This window comes from Elgaria multicarinata, chromosome 1 (genome assembly GCF_023053635.1).
Source record: "Elgaria multicarinata webbii isolate HBS135686 ecotype San Diego chromosome 1, rElgMul1.1.pri, whole genome shotgun sequence".
Lineage (NCBI taxonomy): Eukaryota > Metazoa > Chordata > Lepidosauria > Squamata > Anguidae > Elgaria > Elgaria multicarinata.
The window spans coordinates 158,596,422-158,621,606 of record NC_086171.1 but is presented as its reverse complement, the minus strand read 5'-3'; the positions used below and the strand labels follow the sequence as shown (position 1 = coordinate 158,621,606).

The 25,185-nt window shown below is 43.6% G+C and overlaps 1 protein-coding gene across 2 annotated transcripts in view; it reads left to right on the top strand.

Moving 5' to 3' along the window:
- Positions 1–25,185, top strand: part of LOC134408431 (copine-5) — a 157,752-nt gene that overhangs the window by 46,042 nt on the left and 86,525 nt on the right. For both annotated transcript variants that reach the window (XM_063140715.1, XM_063140706.1), the window contains exons 4-6: positions 11,289–11,392; positions 13,310–13,349; positions 14,300–14,376. In XM_063140715.1, coding sequence (XP_062996785.1) covers positions 11,289–11,392; positions 13,310–13,349; positions 14,300–14,376 — 221 coding nt within the window. The remainder of the gene's footprint in view (positions 1–11,288; positions 11,393–13,309; positions 13,350–14,299; positions 14,377–25,185) is intronic.

Genomic DNA, 25,185 nt, shown 5'->3' with positions numbered 1-25,185 from the left:
ATAAAAAGAGCTTAGAGTGTGTGCATTTTAAATAAATGCTGTCAGTCTCTCATTTTGCTGTGCTATCACTGCAAATCTGGGCCAAATATCTCACTGTGTGACAGCTAGCGTTCTTGCTTTTGTTTTTGTTGTTTTAATACTAGCACCAGGGAATTCTCAAATTTCTAAGCAATATGTCAATCCTAACTTAGGATCAGGGGTTCTGGATCTGTCATTATCTAACTATATATTACTATCACTTAGGATCTATCTATCTATCTATCTATTGCTATCTATCTGTTACTTAGGATCAGGGGTTGTGTCTTGCTATAGTAACTCTAGTGAGTATTAGGCCATAGAAGCCCTAGAGGACTTTGGGCTATCTATTATAGTGAATCGGTGAGCCTGAATGGGATGTTCTGCATCAGCCTTCCTGAACCTGGTGCCCTCCGTCTTTGCAGGCTGATAGTGATGAGAGTTGTAGTCCAAGACATGTGAAGGTCACCAGGTTGGGAAAGGCTGCTCTTCATATTAATTGTCCCAAAGGAATCTGTCCTCCCCTCTCCAATCCATCCAGCATTGCACCACAGGTGGCATTGGTGTCACCCAAATCAGTGCCATGAGCCATGTAATCATCGACCCAACTTCACGGGCTGTTGCTTATGAGAGTGGAGTTGGTGTGGGTGGTGGGTGGGAGGCTTGTTGAGAGTGCATGTGGTCAGTAATGGAGAATTGTGAACCAAGTTGCCCCTGGTTCAAATCTCACTGCAGCCATGAACTCTGGGTTTTTGCAGCAAACCATCACCTTCAAGTCTCCCTCTATTTGCAACATGACGGTACTGATGTTGGCCTTTGTTACAGCATTCTTGGGAGGACTGCTGATGTAACGCATGTAAAGTGCTGCGAGCACTCAGGAAAAGTATCATATACATCAGAGATCCCCAATTTGGGGAGATTAGTGGGTTCATTTGGAATTTTGAGTATGTCATAGGTACTCTCACAAAATGATTACTATGGGGGCAGGTTTGCTAATTCATAAATGGATGCCATGGTGGCTAAAACAAAACACCCATTTTCCAAACTCAGTGAGATGAAAGGGAAAGTAACTTGGACAAGAACCCAAGTACAAAGTACAGATGGTCACTGAGCTCCAAAGCAGAAAAAAACTATTTTGAACCCAGTTTTCTCCTCCAAAACAAATTTCACAAAAGGAAAACTGATGAGGCTCAGAGACAAATAACTGCACCAAGACACCGAGTACAAGGCAGAGGTCTTCTGAGCCCAAATCACACATTTCCCCCAACAAAGCACAACACACACAAAGTCAGGAAGCAAATGCGTGATGCTCAGAGAAACACATGCAGGCAAAACAACCCCCTCAAAGGAAAACATACAGACAACTACAAACAAAACCTATGCAACACACACACACACACACAGAGAGAGAGAGAGAGAAAGAGAGAGAGAGAGAGAGAGAGAGAGAGAGCACCCTGCCCCAGTCCCCACAAAAAAAGAACTAGAGAATGTCATTTTTAATTATTTAGTTTTCGTACAAAATTAAGAAATAAGTCACTGAACTAATGCATTTCTTTAATGGATGTGTTTTTCTCCCCCTACTAAAACTACAGGGAGTTGAATGACAAAATAGAATGTAACTTGCCATTATTCTGTGGCTTCCAGTGAAAGATTACTTATTTATTTAGGACAATTTGGTATGCATCTGTTCTTTTTAATCTTTTCTGCTTATTTGTGCTGTTGATTCTTCTCTCTGCTATCATTTTGTGTAGAAAACAACCACATCGGTCATGAAATACCAACCTCAACATGCGGGATATCTCTTGCGTAATCTACACAAGCTGTCCTGCTGCTTTGAGCGTCTAGGGGCTCGTCTACACCAAGCAGATATTCCACTATGAAAGCGGTATATAAAAGGCAGGAGCCGCACTACTGCTTTATAGTGGTACTGAAGTGCACTGACAACTGTTGGGGCCCATTGACACATACCGCATACTGCTTTCATATCACTTTCATAGTATTGTGTCCTGCTTGGTGTAGATGTGTCATGGGCCCCAACAGTTGTCAGTGCACTTCATTACCACTATAAAGCAGTAGTGTGGCTCCTGCCTTTTATATACCGCTTTTATACTGCTTTCATTGTGGAATATCCTGCTTGGTGTAGATGAGCTCTAGGTTAGGGAGAGGTGGGAAATCCAGGGAGCAAGAGATCCCATAAAAGGACATTTAGCAGTCTGTGAATTTCAGGGCCTGTTTTATGTTGATCAAAGTGGACCTTCCACTTTTTCTGGTCTCTCCGCCATTTTCCTTGTCCTCTGCTGCCATGAAGCAAAAAGAAAAGAAAAAAAGACAGTTCTCAATTTTTGAGGATATCAGTTGGCTTGTCTCATGGTTTAACTACTATGCATCAGAATAATTTATTTCAGTGTTGTGCACTGGACAAAAGTGATCGAAACCAACTGGTCTCGGACTCTCTCTCTCTCTCTCTCTCTCTCCATCTGTATTTTTTATTTTCATACTCATCAGAGATATTGATTCCAGAAAGACTGCCCCATCTGAACATTTTCAGATATGCTAGCTTAATCCCTTCTGTTTGACACACCAGTTTTCTACATGCAGGAGCGAGGGCAGGAGAGCGTTCAAACACGTAACTTCTGACTTGCCATCTGAAGTGGTACTGCAATAGGAAAAGGGTCATCCCTTGTTCGTGCATGTACAAACTGGGCAAAAGTAAATCAGCTGAAAGATAGGCAGTAACTCCTAGTAAGATCACCTTGTCACTGTTATTCCCCCTTTGTCTCCATAACCCTCTTGATTTAGAAAATATATACTGCCTGACTGGGTAAAATTGTAAGCTGTTTGCTTGCGATGCCTGAGTTGATTTCCGTAGGTTGAGGATCTGGTTGCTTTAATGATTCTGTCAAGGACCCAAATTCCATTAGTGTGGAACAACTCTGAGTCCAGATTTAATTTTAATTATCCCATGCAGCCCCCCATCTAATGACTCACCCACAGTGTGTCAGAATGGCTTTCTGTATTACTGTACAGTGGACATAGATTAATGAAATGAAGTAGTTATTAATATTGCCCTTTGCTGCAAATATAGTTCCCCAAAGTGCTGCCCCATATCTGAAGCTAACATTTGACACTCCCTTTGGCTTCATTTATTTTCTTCACTGCCCAATAATTGATATTTGCAAAGTTAGCATTCCACGGCTTCCCCCTCAGATCTCACCCCCTGGGAAGTGGCAATAAAGATGCAAGAAAAAAAAATCTGCAAAAGACAGTAACCCATCATGGGATGATGTGGGGAATGAGGTGGGGAAATTGGTCCTGTTCAATGTTTGAATAGCTCATTTAGAATCTTGTTCTAGGAGCTGAGATGCACAATAACTTGTCGGACAGAGCAGAAAGGACTTCCTGGGCTACAGCAAAAGCCTGCCAGGGTGGGAGATGGTTGTAGTGATTAGGAAGGGGTGTAAATCTCATGGACAGCCAGAGTTTTGAGCCATTTCCAGACCAGGAGAAAGGAAATCATGGCCACCATAAGATTTCCTGATTAATGTGAGATTTTGGCTGGGAGGGATTTATTTATTTCATCTATATACCATCCAGCTGGCAGATGTCCTCAGGGAGGTTTAGAATCATAAAAAAACCAAACAATAAAACAACAATGAAGGGTATAAATACCACTATGGAAATATCAACATAATCAAATATTAAAACATTAAAGGCATGAAAAAATATTCAAGAGCCATCACTAAAACAAATAAAGTGAGAGGCTACAGTTTACAGATTAAATGCCTGCTGGAAGAGGAAGGTCTTAATCTGGAGTCTAAAGGTACACAGTGAAGATGCCAGGCCGATCTCCCTGGAAAGGGAAGGGCCACTACAGAGAAGGCTCTTTCCCTTGTAGCTTTCTTTGTGGATGGCAGCACCCAGAGAAGAGCCTCCAAAGATGATCTTGGGAAGTGGGCAGGAACACATGGGAGGAAGCGCTTAGGGGGGTTAGGAAAAGCCATGTGGTGCACAGGTCTGATCTCTGACACCTTCTATCACTCCTTGCCTCCCAACATTCACCACATGAGGTGGTGACCTCACCCAGCCTAAAGGTAAGGCTGCCTCAGACATTGAGGGTCAAGAATAGACATAGACTCCTCCAAATAGCCTGGACTGTAGCACAGAGCTTAAACTATGGAACTTCCATTTCAAAAGCACCTGTTGGCTTCTGCTCCCCCACCCCCAAAGACCAGATGCTCAGCCTGTGACAGGATGATCCTTTGGGGGAAATTGCCAGAACCATTCCATATTATTTTAAACTCTATGTTTTCCTGTTAACATAACAGATGCATACTGAAAGGGACTCAGTTAATGATGTTCAGAATCTTGGCATGGCAAGCACACCGACTCTATGGAAATTAGTATTAATTATATATTGTGTTTAGCTCCTTCAGTCAACAAAGTGTAAATATTTTGAACAAACAAACTTGGATTCCCTGGCGCTAAACATACCGGTGATGAAGATGGAGGGAAATAGCAGCTTTTTATTCTGTTCTCAGAGATATAGACGATTTTTATGAAGATTCTGAAGAATTAGCTTTCCAGCATGTAGTACAAATGTATACTTTTTAGTCTTCTAATTAAATAAATAAATAAATAAATAAAATCTCCTATCTCACCCACCCTCTCTTTCTCCTGGAGTGTGTGGAGATGTAAGTATTGCCAACATTTAATTAGTTTCCTATGCATAGCTTTTATTTATTTAATTTATTTTTGCATTTATGTCCCTCCTTTTATCCTCCAAGGAACCCAAGGTGGTGTACATAACCCTCCTCCTCTTCTCCATTTTATCCTCACAACAACAACCCTGTGAGGTAGGTTGGGCTGAGAGTCTATGACTGACCCAAGGTCACCCAGTGGGTTTCCATGGCCGAGTGGGAACTAGAACCCAGATCTCCTGACTCTCAGTCTAACACTTTAGCCACTACACCACACTGGCTCCCAAAGAGTATCAGGGGGGTGGGATTTAGTGTATGGAACCAGGACTGCTCAGTTTTATGCTATATACAGTGGATAAGCAAGAGATAGCGTAAAGCTAAGGCTGTGTGGTCCAAAGTCCTTAGTTCAAATTTACCCCAACCATGGCTTCAGTGAAGGCCTTGGATAGCGCTTGGTTCTGACTGGAACCCAGAGCAGATTCACTGCCCTGCGATGTCATAGCTACTGTAGCATCCTTTCACTGAGGGTAGATGGGACAGGGATTCTGGGGGGAAATGGTGCTTATTTCATTACACAAAATAAATATTTGTGTATAGACTACAGGCCTTGCTGACTGAGAGATAAAGTACATGAAGCTCTTTGAACATTGGGAGTGTCCTATATATAAATACTGCTTATTATTAATTTTGAGTGGCAGTAGTAGTAAGATCATATTTTAGGAGTGGCAGTAGTAGAAAGATCAGATTAAAAAGTTCTCTTCAATAGCCTTCCACAGCTATTGTAATGTCCTGATAGTGCGGATAAATAGGGTTCAGGAAAATGGTACTTCCTTGTTTTGTTTCACAAAGCAAAAGTTTCTGTATTTGCTATAGGCCTCCAGTCAATATTTACTGAAATGGTGATTTTTATTTCTCCATCTCTTTTGCCACAGTCAATGTAGACTCCCCCTACAAATATACATTAATCCTCTTGCAGATTATTCCATGTCATCCCAATTCTGAAATGCCATATGCAAAAGGTGCGAGCACATTGGACCATGCCCATGTTGTAAATAGTAGTGCTAGGGAAATATGAAATTTCTCACCGTGATTTGATCTGCAATGAATGTAACCTTCATGGGGCAGAGTCCTGTCCATTCTGGTAATAACAATATTCTTAGTAGTAGTAGACATTTACTCACTTGTTACTGTACGAAGTATAGTTTTAAAAATACAGAGACCCCTGCCTGCTGGTTTATAATCTGAAGCATAAAAAAGGTTAAAAGAGTAGGGGGTTCAAATCAGGCCGAGAAAACTGCTGAAGGGACAAAAATAAATTTAAAAACCCATTAGGGGATGCAGCCTAAACAGATGCATTTTTAATCATTTCTTTTAAAAGGGAAAGTGTGAAAAGAGAGCAGCTGTTTAGACACAGTGTTCGGGGGTGTATCCAATGCAAAAGGACAGAGATGTTCTTTTTCTGTAAAATGCCATATGCATTGATGGCGCAATAATAATAAATGGCACTAGTTCTCACTGTGGTCTTACTTGGTGATTTTTTCATCATAATTGGGATCAGTCCACTTTGTAGAGCTCAAATAATTGCACACCAAGCAATGGCATATTTCTTCCCATCGGGCTTGACCAAATGTGGTTTGTGTTCTCTCTTTTATATCATGCAAGACAAAGAACCAATCTGCAGGTGACTTCATGCAACAATGGTTGTAAAGAGGCTAATATGAGAAAGCTCTCATGAGCTGATCTGGTGGTGGAAAGGAATGGTTGGCAGTCTAAATGGCAGTTCCCTAAAATGTGTTGAAATCTGTGGTCACCTCTTTCTGGAAACCATTTAGTTTGCTAGGGCAGTTATAGCCCACTTCATAACATCAAGCTCCCTGGGCAACATCCCGTCTAGGCTGGATGTCCAGGAGAATGTGCTTGTAGCACATGCACTCACAAATGGTTTGGTTCCTAGTCACGAGGAGTCACATGCATCCAGTAAAGCAGGATCAGGTCCAGGAGAATAGGGGCACAACCAGGTCTGTCAGAACCCTGGACAGCCAACTCCAGCCAACTGAGGCTTTAAGAAGGCTGTCAGGTCCAGAACATTTAAAGGCTTAACCCCCACTGGATGCTAGCTGTATCCATTAAAGGGCCCTGTGGTTATTTCTGTAATATTTTGCCCCTACTTGGCTGAGGAACAGGAGAAGCTATGAGGTAGTCATACGTAGAGTCTGAGATTGTGGCGAGGCCTGTAAGTTATAAGAGTGGGTGCCGAGGGTTCTCCCTGAACAGGTGGCTCATTGGACTCTAAGTCATCCTCAGGGTGCAGCTGAGCTTCTGAGCCCAGGGTCAGGGAAGTGGCTTACAATAAATACACATAAAAACAAATAATAATAATAATAATAATAATAATAATAATAATAATAATAATATCAAAAACAATGTAAGATACAAGAAACAAAATTCGTAGCAACCACAAAATTAAAACACCATTTTTAAGACTAAGAGGCCCAGACTACTATGATCATTTAAATAGCATGGGTAGCCAGAGGGGTCTTCACCTGGCACCAAAATGCCACAGGGATAGCACCAGGCAAACTCATAGGCTATTCCATAAATGGGGTGTCACTACTGCAAAGGCCTGCTTGCTAACAAAGTCACGCCTCATTACTTGGTGGGAGCACTCAGAGTAAGGCCTCTGAAGAAGATTTTTTGGCTTACTGGAGAAGGCACTCATTCAGGTAACCTGGTTCCAATCTATTTAGGGCTTTAACATGTAATGTGTGTGCAGCCTCCTGACTCTGAGCCAGCATGACATGCAGCCCTCAGAGATGAACAGGTTGTGCACCCCAGCTCAAAAGTAACTTCTTCATGCTTTTCTCACAGCATCATACTTCTCATTTGCATCTCTTGGCACTTTAAGAGCAGTTTTATTATATGTTCTGTCCTCACATTGCAATAACCACACATGCATTGGGAAAGATACTGAATCCACATTGGGCCTATTAAAACAACACACTAAGCCATGGTTAGGCAGCTAATCCTTTTGCAGCAAACAGTTAGTGAGCATGTTTAAACTGTGGTTAGAAATGATTCACACGGCATGCTAAGTCATGGTTCTCACAACACGCTAAGCCATAATGTTTAGCTCAAAGTGCTTAACCACAGTGGCTTAGTACATTGTCTGAACAGGATCATTGTTTCTAGCATGCCAGTGCAAAAACACAGACATAGCACAGGGCAGCGAGGTGCTTTTTTCCAGGTAAAACAGCAGGATGAGACTTACCACAGCATGCAGTGAATAGCACAGTAGCGCATACAGTCCCAAAGTGGTCACAGGATGCCTAGTTATAAGCCTTCCCGGTGCAGAATTTAATTCCTACCCTTGCTCCCAGTCTCCCTGTGCACACACAGACATTGTTGTTCAAATGGTCACAGGAGATAAATGACGCACTTACTGCTGGGGCATGTGGCCAACACATTGTGTGCAAACAAGTGAGAGCAGAGGCCAGAGTGTGCTGGGTGGAATGTGATGGACGGGGTGCTGAAATGGCTCTCTGACTCATACAACGTTAGAACCATGTGTAATGCATGTAATTCCAGAGAATCTGTGGGCAAGGAACAGCGATGCTCTACCACTTCCTCCTATCTGGTAAATGTGCCTGCTGTCTTGCTTAAGCATGAAAGAGTTCCTTCTCGTGAGCATGGCCTCCAAGAACAGCCCCCAGGGCAAATACATTTCAAAAGCTGCAGTACCAACAGACTTATTGAATATACAGTTTTGTAGGGTTTGGGGCAATTGTTGTTTGTTCCATTTGAAAGTCCAGGCTTTATTTAGCTGATCATCACTGTTCTGTAGGACTTTGGTTGCAGGGCATCTGCTGTTCTGGCTTAGGGAAATCCAAGTTTATCCACTGGCAAAAGCCCCTTCTTCCCCCTGCTGTAACTACCAGAACTGTTGTTGTTGTTGTGCAACTCTCATAGGTGTCTACTAGACTACAACAAGACAACAGCACTGCACCCAGGCAATTTTAGGTGGTTTTCAGGTTTCTCTCTTTGGTTCTTTAAAAAACGAGCCTTTTCTGCATAACCGCTAGATTAGCCCTTTAGGAAAGAAACTCAAATATGTTTGGGTGAATGCAGCAAGGTAGAAGCACTGCTGGTCTTAACTGCACAGTCAGAGGCTATTCATGACCGCCTCCCTGCACAGTGATGGCTTGAGCACTAGCCAGTAAATGTTTAAATAGCTACAGCATGCTACCTGGTTGTCACAATTTCCCCAGAGTCCTGCTCATTCAAAGCTCACGCTCTCTTCGCTTCCCCTACATCTCTTTCCTGGATGCCTCCTTCGCTGTCAATTCAGAGCTGATGTCCCCATTGTGCAATGAAGGAGGTTGAAGCATTTTCTTGCTCTCTACCTCCAGATTTTGTTTCCCCAGGGAGAATTGGAGGCTATCCAAGTTTTTGTGAACGCATAATCTCCCGTCTCAGCTTTGGCAGGCGTTCAGCGGAGAGCAATTCAGATCCACCCTTTTTAGTTTCTGAAGTACGTTACACCACATAAAGTGGGTAGTCAGCTGGTCATTGAGGTCCCTGACTACAAATACCAACACAAAAAGCTCTTGTTTCTGTATATTTACTTTCTCTGGCTTTGGCTCATAAGGGACCTTAGAGTTCTCCTTCAGCTTACTGGATGTACAGCTTTTTCATATCTGGGCAAGATCTACACTACTGCTTATAATGGTTTATAATGGTTAAGACAACTGTTCAGGCCCAGGACACATTACAGATACAGTTTTCATACCATTTTAAAAGTGTTATATCCTGCTTGGTGTAGATCGACTCTCTGGTCCCAGAGAGTTGGATTTAGTCTAAGCCTAGATTCCTTTCTCCATGGCCTTAGACAGTGGAGGGTGGGGGATCCATTATGGGTTTCAGTCAGAACTGGCCACAACTCTGAAGGAGCTCTCCAAGGTGCTGAACCCAGCTCCAAAATAGGTCCAGCACCTTGGAGAGCTCCTTCGGAGTTCTGGCTGGCTCTGACTGAAACCCAGAATGGAAACATCTCCCCCTAAAACACAACCCATGTGCATATGTATCACGCACACACGCACACACAAGGTTGTGTCATAGGATTAATTTAGCCCTTAAAGATATTAATTGGTTGCAGTCAGGAAGGCTCTGTAAGTCCACCCAGCTATTCTGTAACCCCCTGAGGACTGATGACGTATAATTAACATCTGCTTAATTGATGCACCTAGAGACTTAATCACCCAGCCTTTATGAACTCTCCCTAGGCTAGCTTTGTGTCAAGGCACAACCATAGTTGTGATGCCAACAAGAAATTGGCAGTTTTAGATACAGGAGTTTCTTGTCTTTACGTTGAATCTTTCATCATCCCCTTTCCTGTTTTCACTGACTTTAACTTTCCTCAGTTTCAACTCTTTCTTTTTCCTCACACCCTTTCACCATCTCTGGAAATGTGGAACCACTCGTGTATACCCTCCACCCATGTCTATTTCGTAGGTTGTGCTCCTGTTTTCTCATGATCTGCATCAGCTGCTGATATGTAACTAACTTGTGCCTAAGATGGGAGCATTTCCTACAAATGTACTGGATTGCTTGGCAGACTCCCTACCTCATGCTGTTGGCAACAAATGTAACAACTTATGCTACTGAGCTTAGAAATGCTGCTGACACATCGAAAAATACAGAGATTTATGGTTGAAATATTATTATTATTATTATTATTATTATTATTATTATTACTACTACTACTACTATTACTATTATTATTATTATATTTATTTGTATCCCGCCTTTTGCCCAATACTGGGCCTCAAGGTGGCCAATATTACCCCAACAACAACAACAATGGTTTCCCATTAAAGCTTAGTCATTTAAGTACTATTTCTTTTTTATTTTTGATTGATTGATTGCACTTCTAAACTGCCCAGTAATCCAAGTTCTCTGGGCAGTGTGACACTAAGAACATAAAATACAGTCAATAAAACAATGAATAAAAACTGCACATAATAAACACATAGTAAAGCCAACAAACACATAGTGTTTGTAGCAAACACATAGTAAAGCCAACAGCAAAGTGTAAAAACACTACAGTACATAAAACCAAAGTAAAAGCAGCAGCAAAATCATATTGCTATGATAGAAAAGGACTAACGATAGTTCTTAAAATGCCTGGGAGGATAAAAATGGTTTTAGTTTCTTTCTTCTTCCCAAATGCACCCTTTGATAGGAAAACATCCCCACTCTAGCCCTACAGTTTGGAAGGAGCTGCTTGATTAATCCTCTACAATGTAAATAACTCGGTCAGCCAGCCTTCCTCAACCTGGTACCCTCCAGATGTGTTGGACTGCAACTCCCATCATTCCCAGCCAATAACCATGCTGGCTGGGAATGATGGGAGTTGCAGTGTAACGCAACTAGAGGACACCAAGTTGAGGAAGGCTGAACAAGATATTTATTTTATTTATAAAAATGCCTAGATACATAATCTCCCTTCGAGTCATCTTGCTGTTGGTTACAATCTTGCTGGACCTCCTCCACTTCTCATTTGTGTTCCTTACTTTTCAGTTTGGCAGGACTGAAGTCATCGACAACACCTTGAACCCTGACTTTGTGCGCAAGTTCATCCTCGATTACTTCTTTGAAGAGAAGCAGAATCTGCGGTTCGATCTGTGAGTGACATAACCTGGGGCATTCCAGTAAATAAGTGTGGGTGAGGAGAAGGTGTGACGGCAGTATCATTGACCTGGTTTGCACATCAGGGCACAGCTCATTGTAGGTTATTTAAACCACAACATGCTGCAGTGGCATGTGTGGCACGTGGCATGTCCAACCCCTGCTCAAGTATTGTTGTGTTGTACAAACCTGGGAAATGTGGGCTATAAGAGGGTTAAGCAACCTTCACATAACCCATGGTCTGTTTTGGAGTTATATGAAGGTTATATGAAGCATAACTCACACTCACTGGGTTCACATGACATGACAACACCCAAGCGGGGCTTTTATATGCAAAATGGTTGTTTCACATGCCCTGCACATGCTGCAGCCTCACCCATGGGAACTGTTGTGTCATGCAATTTTTCCAAATATCCCTACCGGTACCAAATCTGTCTTGGGCACCATCCTGCTATTCAGAGTGATGGTGCAGTGAAGAACACGCATGAGCTTTGCCCTAGCTGGGATTTGCAAAGACAGAAGGGAGCCCCCAGGCGCATTGAAATTCAGCAGAGTTCTTTTCATTCAGAGCTCCAAGGGCAGCAATAATTCCAATTAATCTCTGTATTATTGCCTTATCGAGCCAGAGTTTGTCAGTTCTGTTTTGGAATTCTTGTAGTGTTCTGAAATTGTCTGTTCCAAAGTGACTCCTTACTTGGAAGTGCTGCTCTTTCAGTGACCCTTGCACAGAAAAGGGCCTTGGCATTTTAAAAGCCTTGAAGAGCAAGTATGAAAACAAATTTGCTCCCAAACGTTCTTTTTGGCAAATTAGGAAACCAACTTTCCCCCAGGTTTTCAATGAATGAGTATTTCATAGTTGTTATGTGATGGTATTTGTATTTTTTAATATTTGCTACACAACATGAAATGGCAGCATTTGCTTGATAACATGCAATGGTGAGAGCACTGCTATTGAGAGCTTATAAAATTTCCTCTTTGAATTCTTCTCAAATTAAAATGATCAAAAGATAACAACAACTCTAAAACATTCTGATTTTTAAGTTTACAATTTCACATGCGGAATGTGAATTTTGCTTTGAAGTTGGAAAATTCAGGAAAAGCTGAATATCTGTTTCAGCTCTAGCAGGAAGGATGAGAACAGGAGAGCTGAGATTTGGGGCATGTGGATTTTGTTAAATTTGTTCTGTTGGTATTTCATAGGCCTTAGCTAGACCTAAGGTTCATCCTGGGATCGTCCTGGGGTCATCCCTGTTCATGTAAATGACACACCGGATATCCCAGGAGCAGGCAGGAACGACCCTGGGACGATCCAGGAATAAACCTTAGGTCTAGCTAAGGCCATAGATGGCCAGATGGCTTTTGTACCATTATCTGCTTATTGACAGAATTAGATTATTTTAAAGGGATGTATGAGAATTTAATTCATGTTTGCAAATGTGCACTTGCGCAAAAAGTAAAGAACTGGTCTGCAAGTCCATGGGATTTGCACAACTTGGAAAAAACTGGTCCGCTGCGGGAATCTGCAGGTTGGATTCATAGAAATCCAAACTCATCTAAATCTATTATGGATTTCTCCAACATCCCTACAGAATCAGAGATCAGACACCCTAATTATTATTATTTCCACAATTTAAAACTTTAGAAAAATGAAGCGTCCTTGCTTTAAGTAATGGATGAAGAAAACAATTCATTTCTGATCATGAGAAGCAAACCACAGGAATCCACCCAAGGGACGCAGCAGGTTTTGTCTCCTGTCCTTGATTACCATTGAATCGATTTCATTCTTCACAAACCGTGTACATTGTCCCTGCTGAGTAACTCTTCTTTGCTTCGTAGGCTTTGTAGAGTGGGAAATCCTGAGATTCAGTATGACTGAAAAGTGATGGATGATTTCTGCTTCTCTTTCCCTGCAGTTACGATGTGGACTCAAAGAGCCCTGACCTGTCAAAGCATGTAAGTGAAGTGCCATGTTCTGTTTCTTTGCCCAATCCTTTCACTTTCAAGATACTTACACTTTGATCCTCCTCTTTCTTTTTCCTCTCCATTTTACCATGGCAAACATAGGAAGCTGCCATATCCTGGGACAGACTATTTGTCTCTCTAGCTCACTATTGTGTGTTCTGATGTTAGCAGCTTTCCAAGCTGTCTTGCCCATCGCCCGCTACCAAAAGGACAAGTGTGTATAGGACTGCACTTACTGTTTCTCTATTGTCCAGCAATGGACCATGGAGATCTAGCCTGTCTTCACTGGAGGTAAGGTGACTGCGTGTAAAGATAGGCAACATTCCTGCTCTTCTGAATAGCTGGGCAGAAGAAGGAATTTCAGCAGATCCCTCCCTCCCTGACTAGCTCTTAGAATAAAAGTTAATTTGTTCAGAACAGCCGAATCCCTTAGTTTAATAATACCACTCTCTGGTTCAGGGACTGGCAAATGTTTTGGCCTCCCGTGATTCCTCGTCATTGGCGATGCTGGCTAGATCTGATGGGACATCTATGCCAAACCATCTGGAGGGCCAAATGTTGCCCACCCCACTCTAATTCTTGGAATTTGGTTAGATTTCCAATGCTTTGCATATGCTACTCTAGCAGGAATAATCATATGATTAAAAAAGGGCTTCCTCATTCCTTGCATGGGATAATATTGGATTTTTGGCATTTTAGCTTCAGAAAATATGGACCATTCATGGTAGGTTTTTTGAAATAACATTTTAACACTTTATGTTATAGGTGAAATGCTTGACATGGGTTTTCACATGGAGGCTGGATTGATTGATTGATTGGGTGTTCTTCCCACATATAAGATACACCAACCCATAAGATACACCAGCTTCTCACCAACAGTCTCCAGTAGCTAAGTTGAACTTGTGTTATTTCATAATGACCATATCAATTCCTTTCTCCAGGATTTCCTTGGCCAGACTTTCTGCACGCTGGGTGAGATCGTTGGGTCATCAGGAAGCCGCTTGGAGAAGCCTCTGATGTGAGTGTCCAGTCCAGTCCTATGCTGGAGGACTTCAGGCCAGTTGTGACTCAATGGTGGTGGCTTGCAGGGTCTAGATCCAGGCAGTTTGGCTCTATTTTGCTGTGTATGATTGGCAAGATATAAAGTCAGACAGAAAGTTGTGCACTGTTATAGACAGATAGAGATGGGAGCACAAAAGCCATATTCCCATTTGGAATTCTCTGGAGGTTTCCTGCTAGGTTCACAGTTGAAAGACTGGAAGTGTGAGCCAGTGCTGCTGCTTCTGCATCACACAGTCCTTAATAAGCAGCTGAGGCATTCTTCCTGGCCAACTCAAATTGCATGGAGAGCACACAAGGGAAAATAATGCAAAATACAAAATTATACCAGTTCTATACCACTTTCCCCAAAGTATCCTGGGAATTGTAGTTTGGTGGCGGTGCTGAAAATGTTCTGTTAAGGATCCCTTACAGCATGTAGTTAAAGGGCACTCAGCCCTAGGGACACAGCCCTGGCACTTTTTTATTATGATGTCATCTGCCCTCCTCAGAATTCTCTGTTCCCTCTGAGTTTAGCTGCAATTCTAATAGCAGCTGGGGTGAGTGGGAGACGTATTTTCCCAACAACAATATAGGTATGCAAAGAATTTGGGGCGATGGTGGCCTGATTGAGAATGGGCAATTAAGACTCATTAGCTTTACAAAAGACCTGCTCTTGGTGAAGATAAAAGCTACTACAACTGGTTTAATGATATGGATCAATGCAGCTGTCTGAATTTTTGGACTCTCTTTGGGGCCATGTCTAAGGATACTAAGTGCCTCCTCTTCAAAATGTACCACTACACCACTGATCCTTTAAATCATAGAAAGATAGAATCATAGAATAGCAGAGTTGGAAGGGGCCTATACGGCCATTGAGTCCAACCCCCTGCTCAATGCAGGAATCCACCCTAAAGCATCCCTGACAGATGGCTGTCCAGCTGCCTCTTGAATGCCTCTAGGGTGGGAGAGCCCACAACCTCCCTAAGTAATTGGTTGTACTGCTCTAACAGTCAGGAAGTTTTTCCTGATGTCCAGCCAGAATCTGGCTTTCTGTAACTTGAGCCAATTATTCCATGTCCTTCATTCTGGGACAATCAAAAAGAGATCCTGGCCCTCCTCTGTGTAACAACCTTTCAAGTATTTGTAGAGTGCTATCATATCTCTCCTCAATCTTCTCTTCTCCAGGCTAAACATGCCCAGTTCTTTCAATCTCTCCTCATAGGGCTTTGTTTCTAGGCCCTTCTCTAAACCCCCTCTGGCTTTTCTGCATCCTTCTTGAAGTGTGGTGCCCAGAACTGGACACAATACTCAAGATGAGGCCTAACCATTGCCAAATACAGGGAAACATTACCTCGCACAATTTGGAAGCTATGCTTCTATTAATGCATCCCAAAATAGCATTTGCTTTTTTTGCAGCCGCATCATACTATTGGCTCATATTCAGCTTGTGATCTGCAACAATTCCAAGATCCTTCTCGCTTGTAGCATCATTGAGCCAATTATCCCCCATCTTGTAACTGTGTATTTGTTTTCTTTTTCCTAGGTGTAGAACTTGGCATTTATCCCTTAAAAAAAAACATTCTGTTGTTTTCAGCCCAGCGCTCCATTCTATCAAGGTCACTTTGACGTTTTTTTCTGTCTTCCAGGGTATTAGCTATCCCACCCAATTTTGTGTCATCTGCAAATTTGATATGTATTCTCTGCACCTCCTCAATACCTCCTTCCTTCCAATTCTACACACACAGTAGTACAATTCCCACCAGGGATCCATAGCGAGAGGAAAGGACTATTAAATAAGTATAGGGCTGTTGTGAGAACTTTATCAATTCAAGGCTGGATTATTGGATCTTGAACTCTGGCAATTAGATTTCTATTTAGCCCAAGTCACATATAGCTACTCTGCTCTGTAGCAGATTTTGACTTGCTATGGGGCAAGTTATTCAAGTTGGCACAGAGCTATATTAGCGTGCCTTAGACTTGCAGTGCCCAGTTCATTATCAGCTTTTATTTTGCAGCTCCCTATTAGATTAAGTGGAGTTGACTCTGTTTGCAGCCTTCCTGGAGAATTAGGCGTGGAGCATTTGGGGAAGAGAATTCCTCCCCACAAACATGGCTATTTTGTATTTTATGAATTTAATTTCAAAATGCCCCCAATGCTATAGCAGTGCTGAAGAGCTGGTTAGTCCAAATATGTATTTGTCACAATACATAATAATGACTATTGGCTGAAGCATTTTTGAGGAGTGAGGAAGGATGTATTTTTCTTTTTAGGGTGCCTCTAGCTTTTGCCATAAGTTTATTCATACATACATACTTCTTTATTACGATCCATAGATCCATGAAAAAAACAAAGAACAAGAATCAAACATGAAATCATACAGTTGGAGCTATTATCAACTTATGTCTAATACATAAAGAGCTCTAATCCTGGCTGCCACTGTAAGAAATTTAGCAACAGCCAAAGTTATTCTTGAGGACTTATCTTCCAACAGAAACTTAACATAAAATTTGTCTGAACTTCTGGACAGTTTGCTCAACAATGGGGTGATCATAAGATGGCGGGCCTGATTATAAAAGCTACAGGACAGAAGGATATGCTCCATTGTCTCCACTTCCATGTTCCTACAGGGGCACCGTCGTTCCTGATAGGGGACACCAGCATATCTGCCCTGAAGTAATTCAATAGAATAAACATTGCATCTGGCCTTGGAGAAAGCAATACGATATTTAGCCACCGAAAGGTTCTTTAGATAAGTTTATTCTACCCCATCCAGTGATGTTTTTGCAGGGTCATGATGTCATTTTAAGATTACCTCTGGCGGATGGAATCTTTGGCCTAATCTATACCTGCAGGCCTTCCGGGATGAGGTGGGGAGGATCTCTGGCGTTCCAGCTTCCAGGAACATCCCCCAGGGTCCAAACACCAGCGCGTCATCCCGGAACTGAAGAGGGACATTCCGGTGCAGCATGTGTGTTTTAAAAAAAGAGCAGAGACATTGCGCAATTGCACGGGCACGATCCTGTGCCAAAAGTAAGTTTTTAAAAACAACAACAACTGCAAACTTGGTGCTGAAAACCACCGAGAGCCATCCCAGGATGGTGAAGATGCTTTGCCCCCCATCCCCGATGGGCATGGGCTCCTCCCGCAGAGCTCTGTGCCTGTCTGATGAGCCTTCTACTTGCAGAGAGGAGGGATGACCCCGGGTGTGAGTGCAACACTGCCTGCGGACCTCGGGGTTGTCCCAGGACCGCAAGAAAACTGGGGGGGGGGGAAACAGTTCCAGTTATCCCAGGACAACCGAGAGCTCATCCTTGGTTGACCCCAGGATCACCTGTGTGTCACTTGGATGCACAGGGATGATCTCAAGCCGAGCGTGGGGTAAGTGGCTGGTGTAGATTAGGCCTTCATCTCCCAAACAGACAGACTAAAATCTAGACTCCATGTTACACCAAATGTTTCTAGCTACCAAAACCAGCAGGAAGATATTTAGCTTCACTCCCACCTGCCTTAATGACTAGTTCAAGGGTGGGCAACATGTGGCCTCCCTATGTTGTCGGTCTGCAACCTGCATCGTACCTGGCCATTAACTATGGCCTTAGCTAGACCTAAGGTTTATCCCAGAATCGTCCTGGGGTCGTCCGTGCCTGCTCCCGGGATATCCTGTGTGTCATTTACATGAACAGGGATGACCCCGGGACGATCCCGGGATAAACCTTAGGTCTAGCTAAGGCCTCTGTTGGCTAGGGCTAATGGAAGTTGTAGGCCAAAAAATCTGGAGTTGCCCATCTGTGGTCTAGCTGAACGTACCTTGAGTTGCGACATCACACTGTTCTGCTCTTCCTTGTTCTTCTCTAGCGTCAGCCAACATTGGTTGGGGAAGTGCAGAACCTCATCCCCATGAAATGAGAGAAGTCCTGCTAGAATTTCTGGAAGAGGACATGTCATGTTTTGTTTGGCCCTAATGTTCAATTCAAAGACATTTACTAGGATGTAGGAAGCCAACAGGACACATTTCTGAATACACGTGGTTAAGATAGGTTAATAAATGCTACAGCAAACTTGAAGAAATATCAATGTGTGCCTCAGGAAAAAAGTTAGCTCTTAATCACATTTGCACCTACCCTCAGGACCCTATGTGTCCCACAATCACATCTGCCTTGTATTTAATTTGTGATCTGCATTAGCATTTAGAAATGCCTGGCTTTGCTAGTTTCCTTTACAATGTGTAGAAAAAACAAATAGGATATTTGAGGGCCTTTCCCGGCATGTGTATCATACTTTTACATATGTCTTTATTGAATTTCATCTTACGGTTTTTTTAGCTTGCTTCCCCAGTGTCTCAATGTTACTTTCTGTGCTGATTCTGTCAACTAAATGGATTTGCATCCACTCCCGGTTTTATATCTTCTGCAGGTTTTAAACTGCACCCCATTTTCTTCTATAGCTGCATTCAGATGTAATGTTAAACTGTGCTTTGAACTTTATGAGAAAGTCTTGGGCTTGTAACTCCCCTTCTGCTAAACCCCTTCTTTGTAGGGGAGGTAATTTGGAGTTTCAGGTTGTAGTTTGTAACAAACTGCTGTTTCCCATTTCATCCAAATGTGGGGAAGTTTGGTTTGGGCAAAGCACAGATAGTTAACAAAGAAGAACAATGCAATTTTAAAAAACTGGAGTAAATAACAGCTGACAGGGAATTTCAGAGGAAAACAGTGTGTAAGAGGGGGCATAACCCAACACCTCCCCCATACTATAGTCCCAATCTGGATTGGGGATCCATTAATGGGTGTTGTGTGTTTTTAGATATTTCCTCGCTCAGACATGGCAAATACGTGCTTAAAATCTAATTTGACCCTAAACAAGTTTGTTTTGCTGTTTTGTTTCTCTGATTCAGATGCTCTCTTTTGATTGCCCTTCTGATGCCTCTCTGTGGTTTCATTACTTTTTGCCTGTTGGATTTTGGATTTATTTTTTAGACTTGATTGGTTTTAACTGTGAATTCTTTTAATTTATTTTGCTATGAAAACTGTCTTAGGAGCCATTTTGGCTGAAGAGCGGCCTATAACTGTAGGAAATAAATAAGTAAGCACATGAAGCTTCAAACGCTCCAAAGCCCTCTTTATCTGCCACCTGTTATTATGGATGATTATAGTGTCCAAGTGCTGCAATGATAAAAGAGAATCATCACTTGGTGGCATTTTCCGTTCTGTGCAGTAGTCCATAAGAATTGGGCCAACTGATGTGGCATCTCTGGCTGAAAATAGGATACAGATGTGGTGACCTCTTCATGATCATCATACATTGAGGAATAAGCTCTGCCATTTTTAGGAAAGGCATAGTTGGGGCCCCAGCCTATTGTACCGTGCTGGCCCCCTCATCACTGAACCCACACTGAGGATTAATCGACACATTATATAAATTGTGTGGTGTGTAGCTGAAGTTTATCTGTGTTTTACTTTAGAATAAGTACATGCAGCTCCAGTTTAGATTGGGAACACCACCCACCAGGAGAGGAGGATTAAAACTCCCCACTACCATTTGCTTCCTGAAATTCCTGTCACCGTGGGGTGGGGGGGGTTAAAGAAAGAAAGAAAAAGTCTTCATTGGCCTCAATGGAAGCCTTTTCTCTCCCTCTTTTTTTAACCCATGCATGAGGTGAGGGGATGATTTGGGGAAGCAAATGGTGGGGGTAAGGTTTAGTTGCCCCCTTCCTGTGCGTGGTCCTGATGTGAACTGGGTAAAAAAGAAAAAAAGAAAAGCCTCAGTTAGATGCTATGCAATTGATACAGCGGGGCTGTTCAGACCCTAACCTACACTCAATGATTGAGTGTGGGTTATTATTGAAGTGTGGGTTGTTCATTGAACTATGGGTTAGGATGTTGTCTGAATGCAGCCAGGTGGCTTGTTAACCATGTGGTGTGGCTTATTTTCTTGAACAACCCACCTTGAAAATCCATAGTTTGTTGTTGGATTGTCCAGAAGGGTTAACTGCATGGTTAACAAGCCATCCCATCAAAAATGTCCTGAGTTTAGACAACACACTAACCCATGGTTCAACAAACAACCCATGTCTCAAAACAGCCCACACTCCAACCATGGAGTGTGGGTTAGTGTGTTGTGTGAACAGGCCCAATGTGTAGTTTGATCCTGAGGAGCTAGTGGTGGGTGTGCAGAACCACTGTGGCTATGCGCTCATACAACTGCAGCTTTCGGTTGCCTGTGACACCACTCTTCCCTTGTTGCCTGAGAGAACTGCTCCAGAGCCCCAGGAAGGCAGCAGGTGCTAAGGGTTCTCTTGCAATTGCCAGCCATAATTGGAAATGAAGATAGAGACAGAGACAGACACACACACACACACACACACACACACACAGAGAGAGAGAGAGAGAGAGAGAGAGAGAGAGAGAGAGAGAGAGAGAGAGAGATTCACTCTTGTGCCTTTGGAGAAACTGCTTATTAATTCAAAAACGCCACGGGAGGGTGAATACAAGGCGGCATGTATGAGTGGGCGGGGGCATTACAGAAACCCACTGTGGAATTAATTATCATTGCTAGTGGAAATAACTCAGAACCCCATGTTTTCTCCTTAGAGAAGCAGGAGGCACAAAGTGCCCATCCTGTCTGCGTATAAGGAAACATAAAGGGAGGTGGATTTCTAATCATTATTTAGACCCTGTGCTGTTCTGGTGTGCAAAACACTTTCGCAATCATTTGTTTTTGCCTCATGAGAGCCCTGTAAGTAATGTCATTATTACTCCCGTTCTATAGATTGGGAATTGAGCAGCTTGGCTCCCAAGAACTGTGAGCAGGAAGAACTCACACGGGGTGAGGGGGGGGCACTTCCCCATCCCAAAACAAACAAACGAGGCTCAAAAAGAGCTGTGGAAAAAGGCCAAACATGAGGATGGAGGAGACAGAGCTGTATAAGTGGTGGTTTATCTCAATGCGTTTCAAGGAAATGCATCTCTTGATCAAGGGATTTCCCTTGGTGCTTTCTGGAAGAGTGCTCCGGGTACCTTGTCTTGCAGCTGGTCTTAGGTCAGAACAAAAACACTAGCCCACCTTTCTTTTTCTGGGGCCAGAGCTAAAGCAAGCAGGATATAGCACTATGAAAGCCGTATGAAAGCGGTATCTAAGAGGTAGGAGCCACAACGAGCAGGATATAGCACTACGAAAGCAGTACACGGTATGTGTAAGTGGGCCCCAACAGTTGTCAGTGCACTTGAATACCGCTATAAAGCAGTAGTGTGGCTCCTCCCTCTTATATAGTGCTTTCATATTGCTTTCATAGTGCAATATCCCACTTGGTGTAGATCTGGCCTGTGTTTGACTTTCCCTTCCCCTCCTGCTCCCTGCAGCCCATTGCATTCCTTGACATGCCTCTCCAGAAAGTTGGGGGACCCTCCTGAGCCGCTTGTGCAAGGTGCCTCCGTCCAATTTTAGATACACACACACCCCACTTCCAGAAGTGCCCTGCATGCCTTCTCACACATTTCAGGAGGATTTCCTAACCAGTGCTGGCTCCAGGTGGGTTTTTTTTTGGGGGGGGGGCAATAGGCAGGGAGCCAATAGGCAGGGGCATCTCCTGCTCCTCCTTCTCACTACCACCATTGTCTGAGCCTGAATAAGAGGCAGGTGAACAAGCAGGTTGCAATGGTGAAGAGGAGGAGCAGGTGCAGGGGGCTCTGGTCAGTGGCCCACTGCTGGCATATGGGGCCTTGGCAGGTGCCCATCCATGCCTATCCTTCCTTCCTTCCTTCCTAGGTCACAGTGCAGAATAATTTTGTTCTCCGTATAGCTTCCAAATCATGTCAGATACTGGTTCCCCTCTATTTGGCCCTGGTTAGGCTTCATCTTGAGTATTTCATCCAGTTCTGGGCACCACACTTCAAGAAGGATGCAGACAAGCTGGAGCATGTTCAGAGGAGGGCAACCAGGATGACCAGGGGTCTGGAAACAAAGCCCTATGAAGAGAGACTGAAAGAACTGGGCATGTTTAGCCTGAAGAAGAGAAGATTGAGGGGACACATGATAGCACTCTTCAAATACTTAAAAGGTTGTCACACAGAGGAGGGCCAGGATCTCTTCTCGATCCTCCCAGAGTGCAGGACATGGAATAACGGGCTCAAGTTACAGGAAGCCAGATTCCAGATGGACATCAGGAAAAACTTCCTGACTGTTAGAGCAGTACGACAATGGAACCAGTTACCTAGGGAGGTTGTGGGCTTTCCCGCACTAAAGGCATTCAAGAGGCAGCTGGACAACCATCTGTCGGGATGTTTTAAGGTGGAATCCTGTATTGAGCAGGGGGTTGGACTCGATGGCCTTCCAACTCTACTATTCTATCATTCAGGGTAGGTAGAGAAATTGCACCACAACAGCCAGAGCCGATGAGCTGCCAGGGAGCTCGCAGCAAATCAGGTGCTGTACTGATTTAACAACAAACACAGAGTGGAGTGAAAGATGTGCCCCTACATCAGCACAATCTTTGCTCTGCTTGGATCTCCAGGAGGTGCACTTTCAAGCCCAGCTACAAAGCCAGTGTTCTTGTGCGTGTTGCTCCCTGCCACCCCCAGATACCTGCCGTATTTGAGACGGAAGATGCAGGAGTTGCTGACACAGCGCTTTGCCTTTTCATCTCCTAGCCTGTGATTTGGTGCCGATAGTTCGGAGGAGCAGGCAGCTTGGGAACAGCCACTCCTGGGAGACAGCAGAACATAATTGGCCTCCCTGTTTTGAACATCAGTTTGCAGCCTGCTAAATTGGAGAAGTGCTTCCATGAAAGAAAGCGACAGTGAAACATCAAAAGAGGAGATTGAGGAACTAATCCGCAGCCCTCTCTTCAGCATACCCAGGGCCAGCCCAAGATATTTGGGTGGATGAGGCTGGAAATCAAAATTCTGTCTCCTCTCCCTTGGGAAAGAAAAATGTAATAATGGTTAGATTTATGATCATTTTCTGTATTTAATTGTTATACTACTAGCAATTGACAGAGTAAAAGAGGAGCGATGGCTCTGGCTTTAATGATGAGCTGTATTGGACATCCACATAGGTTTTTCACTTAAGAAGTTTCTGTTTAAGGGCTTTCTTCTGCTCTCTGTTTGGTGTTTTCATACCAAACTGGAAATTCAAAAGGTATCCCCCACCCACCCCAGGAAACATGTGACCACATGGCATGGCAGAATCCTGCACTGATGTCACACCTTTGCCACCGTGCAACATGAATTTGCTGCAGCTCCAGGATCGTCCATTTATTGCAATTGGCCGCTGGCTCTAAATGGCTTTCTTTGCAGCCGGGATGTACTCCTCCAGCCAATGTATGAGACACGTGGGCAGCAGGAGCAGTGGGCAGGGGAGCTTTTCTGTCCTTTCCAGATGAAATTCTGCCTCTCCTGAGTGCTAATTCCAACAACCCATGCTAGCAAAATAGTGACACTGGAGGCAGTTGATTTCTTAAGTACAGTTTCCAGCTAACTCAATTTAAGATAGTTTTCTCTGACCCCTCTAATTCATAAGATTACTACTTTGAGTTTGCTTTTGCTTTTTATATGCTTTTTAAACCCAGAGGACAACTGCTTCATTCTCCTTCCTCACCCATCTGTCTCCTTCCTCCCACCTGCTCTCTCCTGCACACTGGATTCAGCATCATTTCCTTGCACAGCAGTCATTTGTCACTGGAGTCTCAATTTCCATTACACAAGTCATTCTTCACAGCAGCAGCAGCATGGCTCAGTCCTCTGCTGAATGCCTGCCATCCACAATGGATGGGTCCCTTCGAGCTGAGAGGTGTTTTAGTGAACCTCACACACCTCTCAAGGGGGAACATCAGCGCACACCAAGGCAGCAGGAGAGTCATGTCAGATCCATCACACAGCTGGTTTTGCATGCTGCCTTCGATGCATGGGATCATAGAATCATAGAATAGTAGAGTTGGAAGGGACCTATAAGGCCATCGAGTCCAACCCCCTGCTTAATGCAGGAATCCACCCTAAAGCATCCCTGACAGATGCTTGTCCAGCTGCCTCTTGAAGGCCTCTAGTGTGGGAGAGCCCACAACCTCCCTAGGTAACTGGTTCCATTGTCGTACCGCTCTAACAGTCAGGAAGTTTTTCCTGATGTCCAGCCGGAATCTGACTTCCTGTAACTTCATCCCGTTATTCCGTGTCCTGCACTCTGGGAGGATCGAGAAGACATCCTGGCCCTCCTCTGTGTGACAACCTTTTAAGTATTGGAAGAGTGCTATCATGTGTCCCCTCAATCTTCTCTTCTCCAGGCTAAACATGCCCAGCTGTTTCAGTCTCATAGAATCATAGAGTAGTAGAGTTGGAAGGGACCTATAAGGCCATCAAGTCCAACCCCCTGCTTAATGCAGGAATCCACCCTAAAGCATCCCTGACAGATGGTTGTCCAGCTGCCTCTTGAAGGCCTCTAGTGTGGGAGAGCCCACAACCTCCATAGGTAACTGGTTCCATTCTCGTACTGCTCTAACAGGAAGTTTTTCCTGATGTCCATCCGGAATCGGGCTTCCTTTAACTTGAGCCCATTATTCTGTGTCCTGCACTCTGGGAGGATCGAGAAGACATCCTGGCCCTCCGCTGTGTGACAACCTTTTAAGTATTTGAAGAGTGCTATCATGTCTCCCCTCAATCTTCTCCTCTCCAGGCTAAACATGCCCAGTTGTTTCAGTATCAGTATTCAGGATCAAAACTGTCTGCTTCTATTTACGTAGCTAGAAGGAAAGACCGCTCTCTGTTTGTCTGGGAATTAGTACAGTTGGCTGAAGCATCC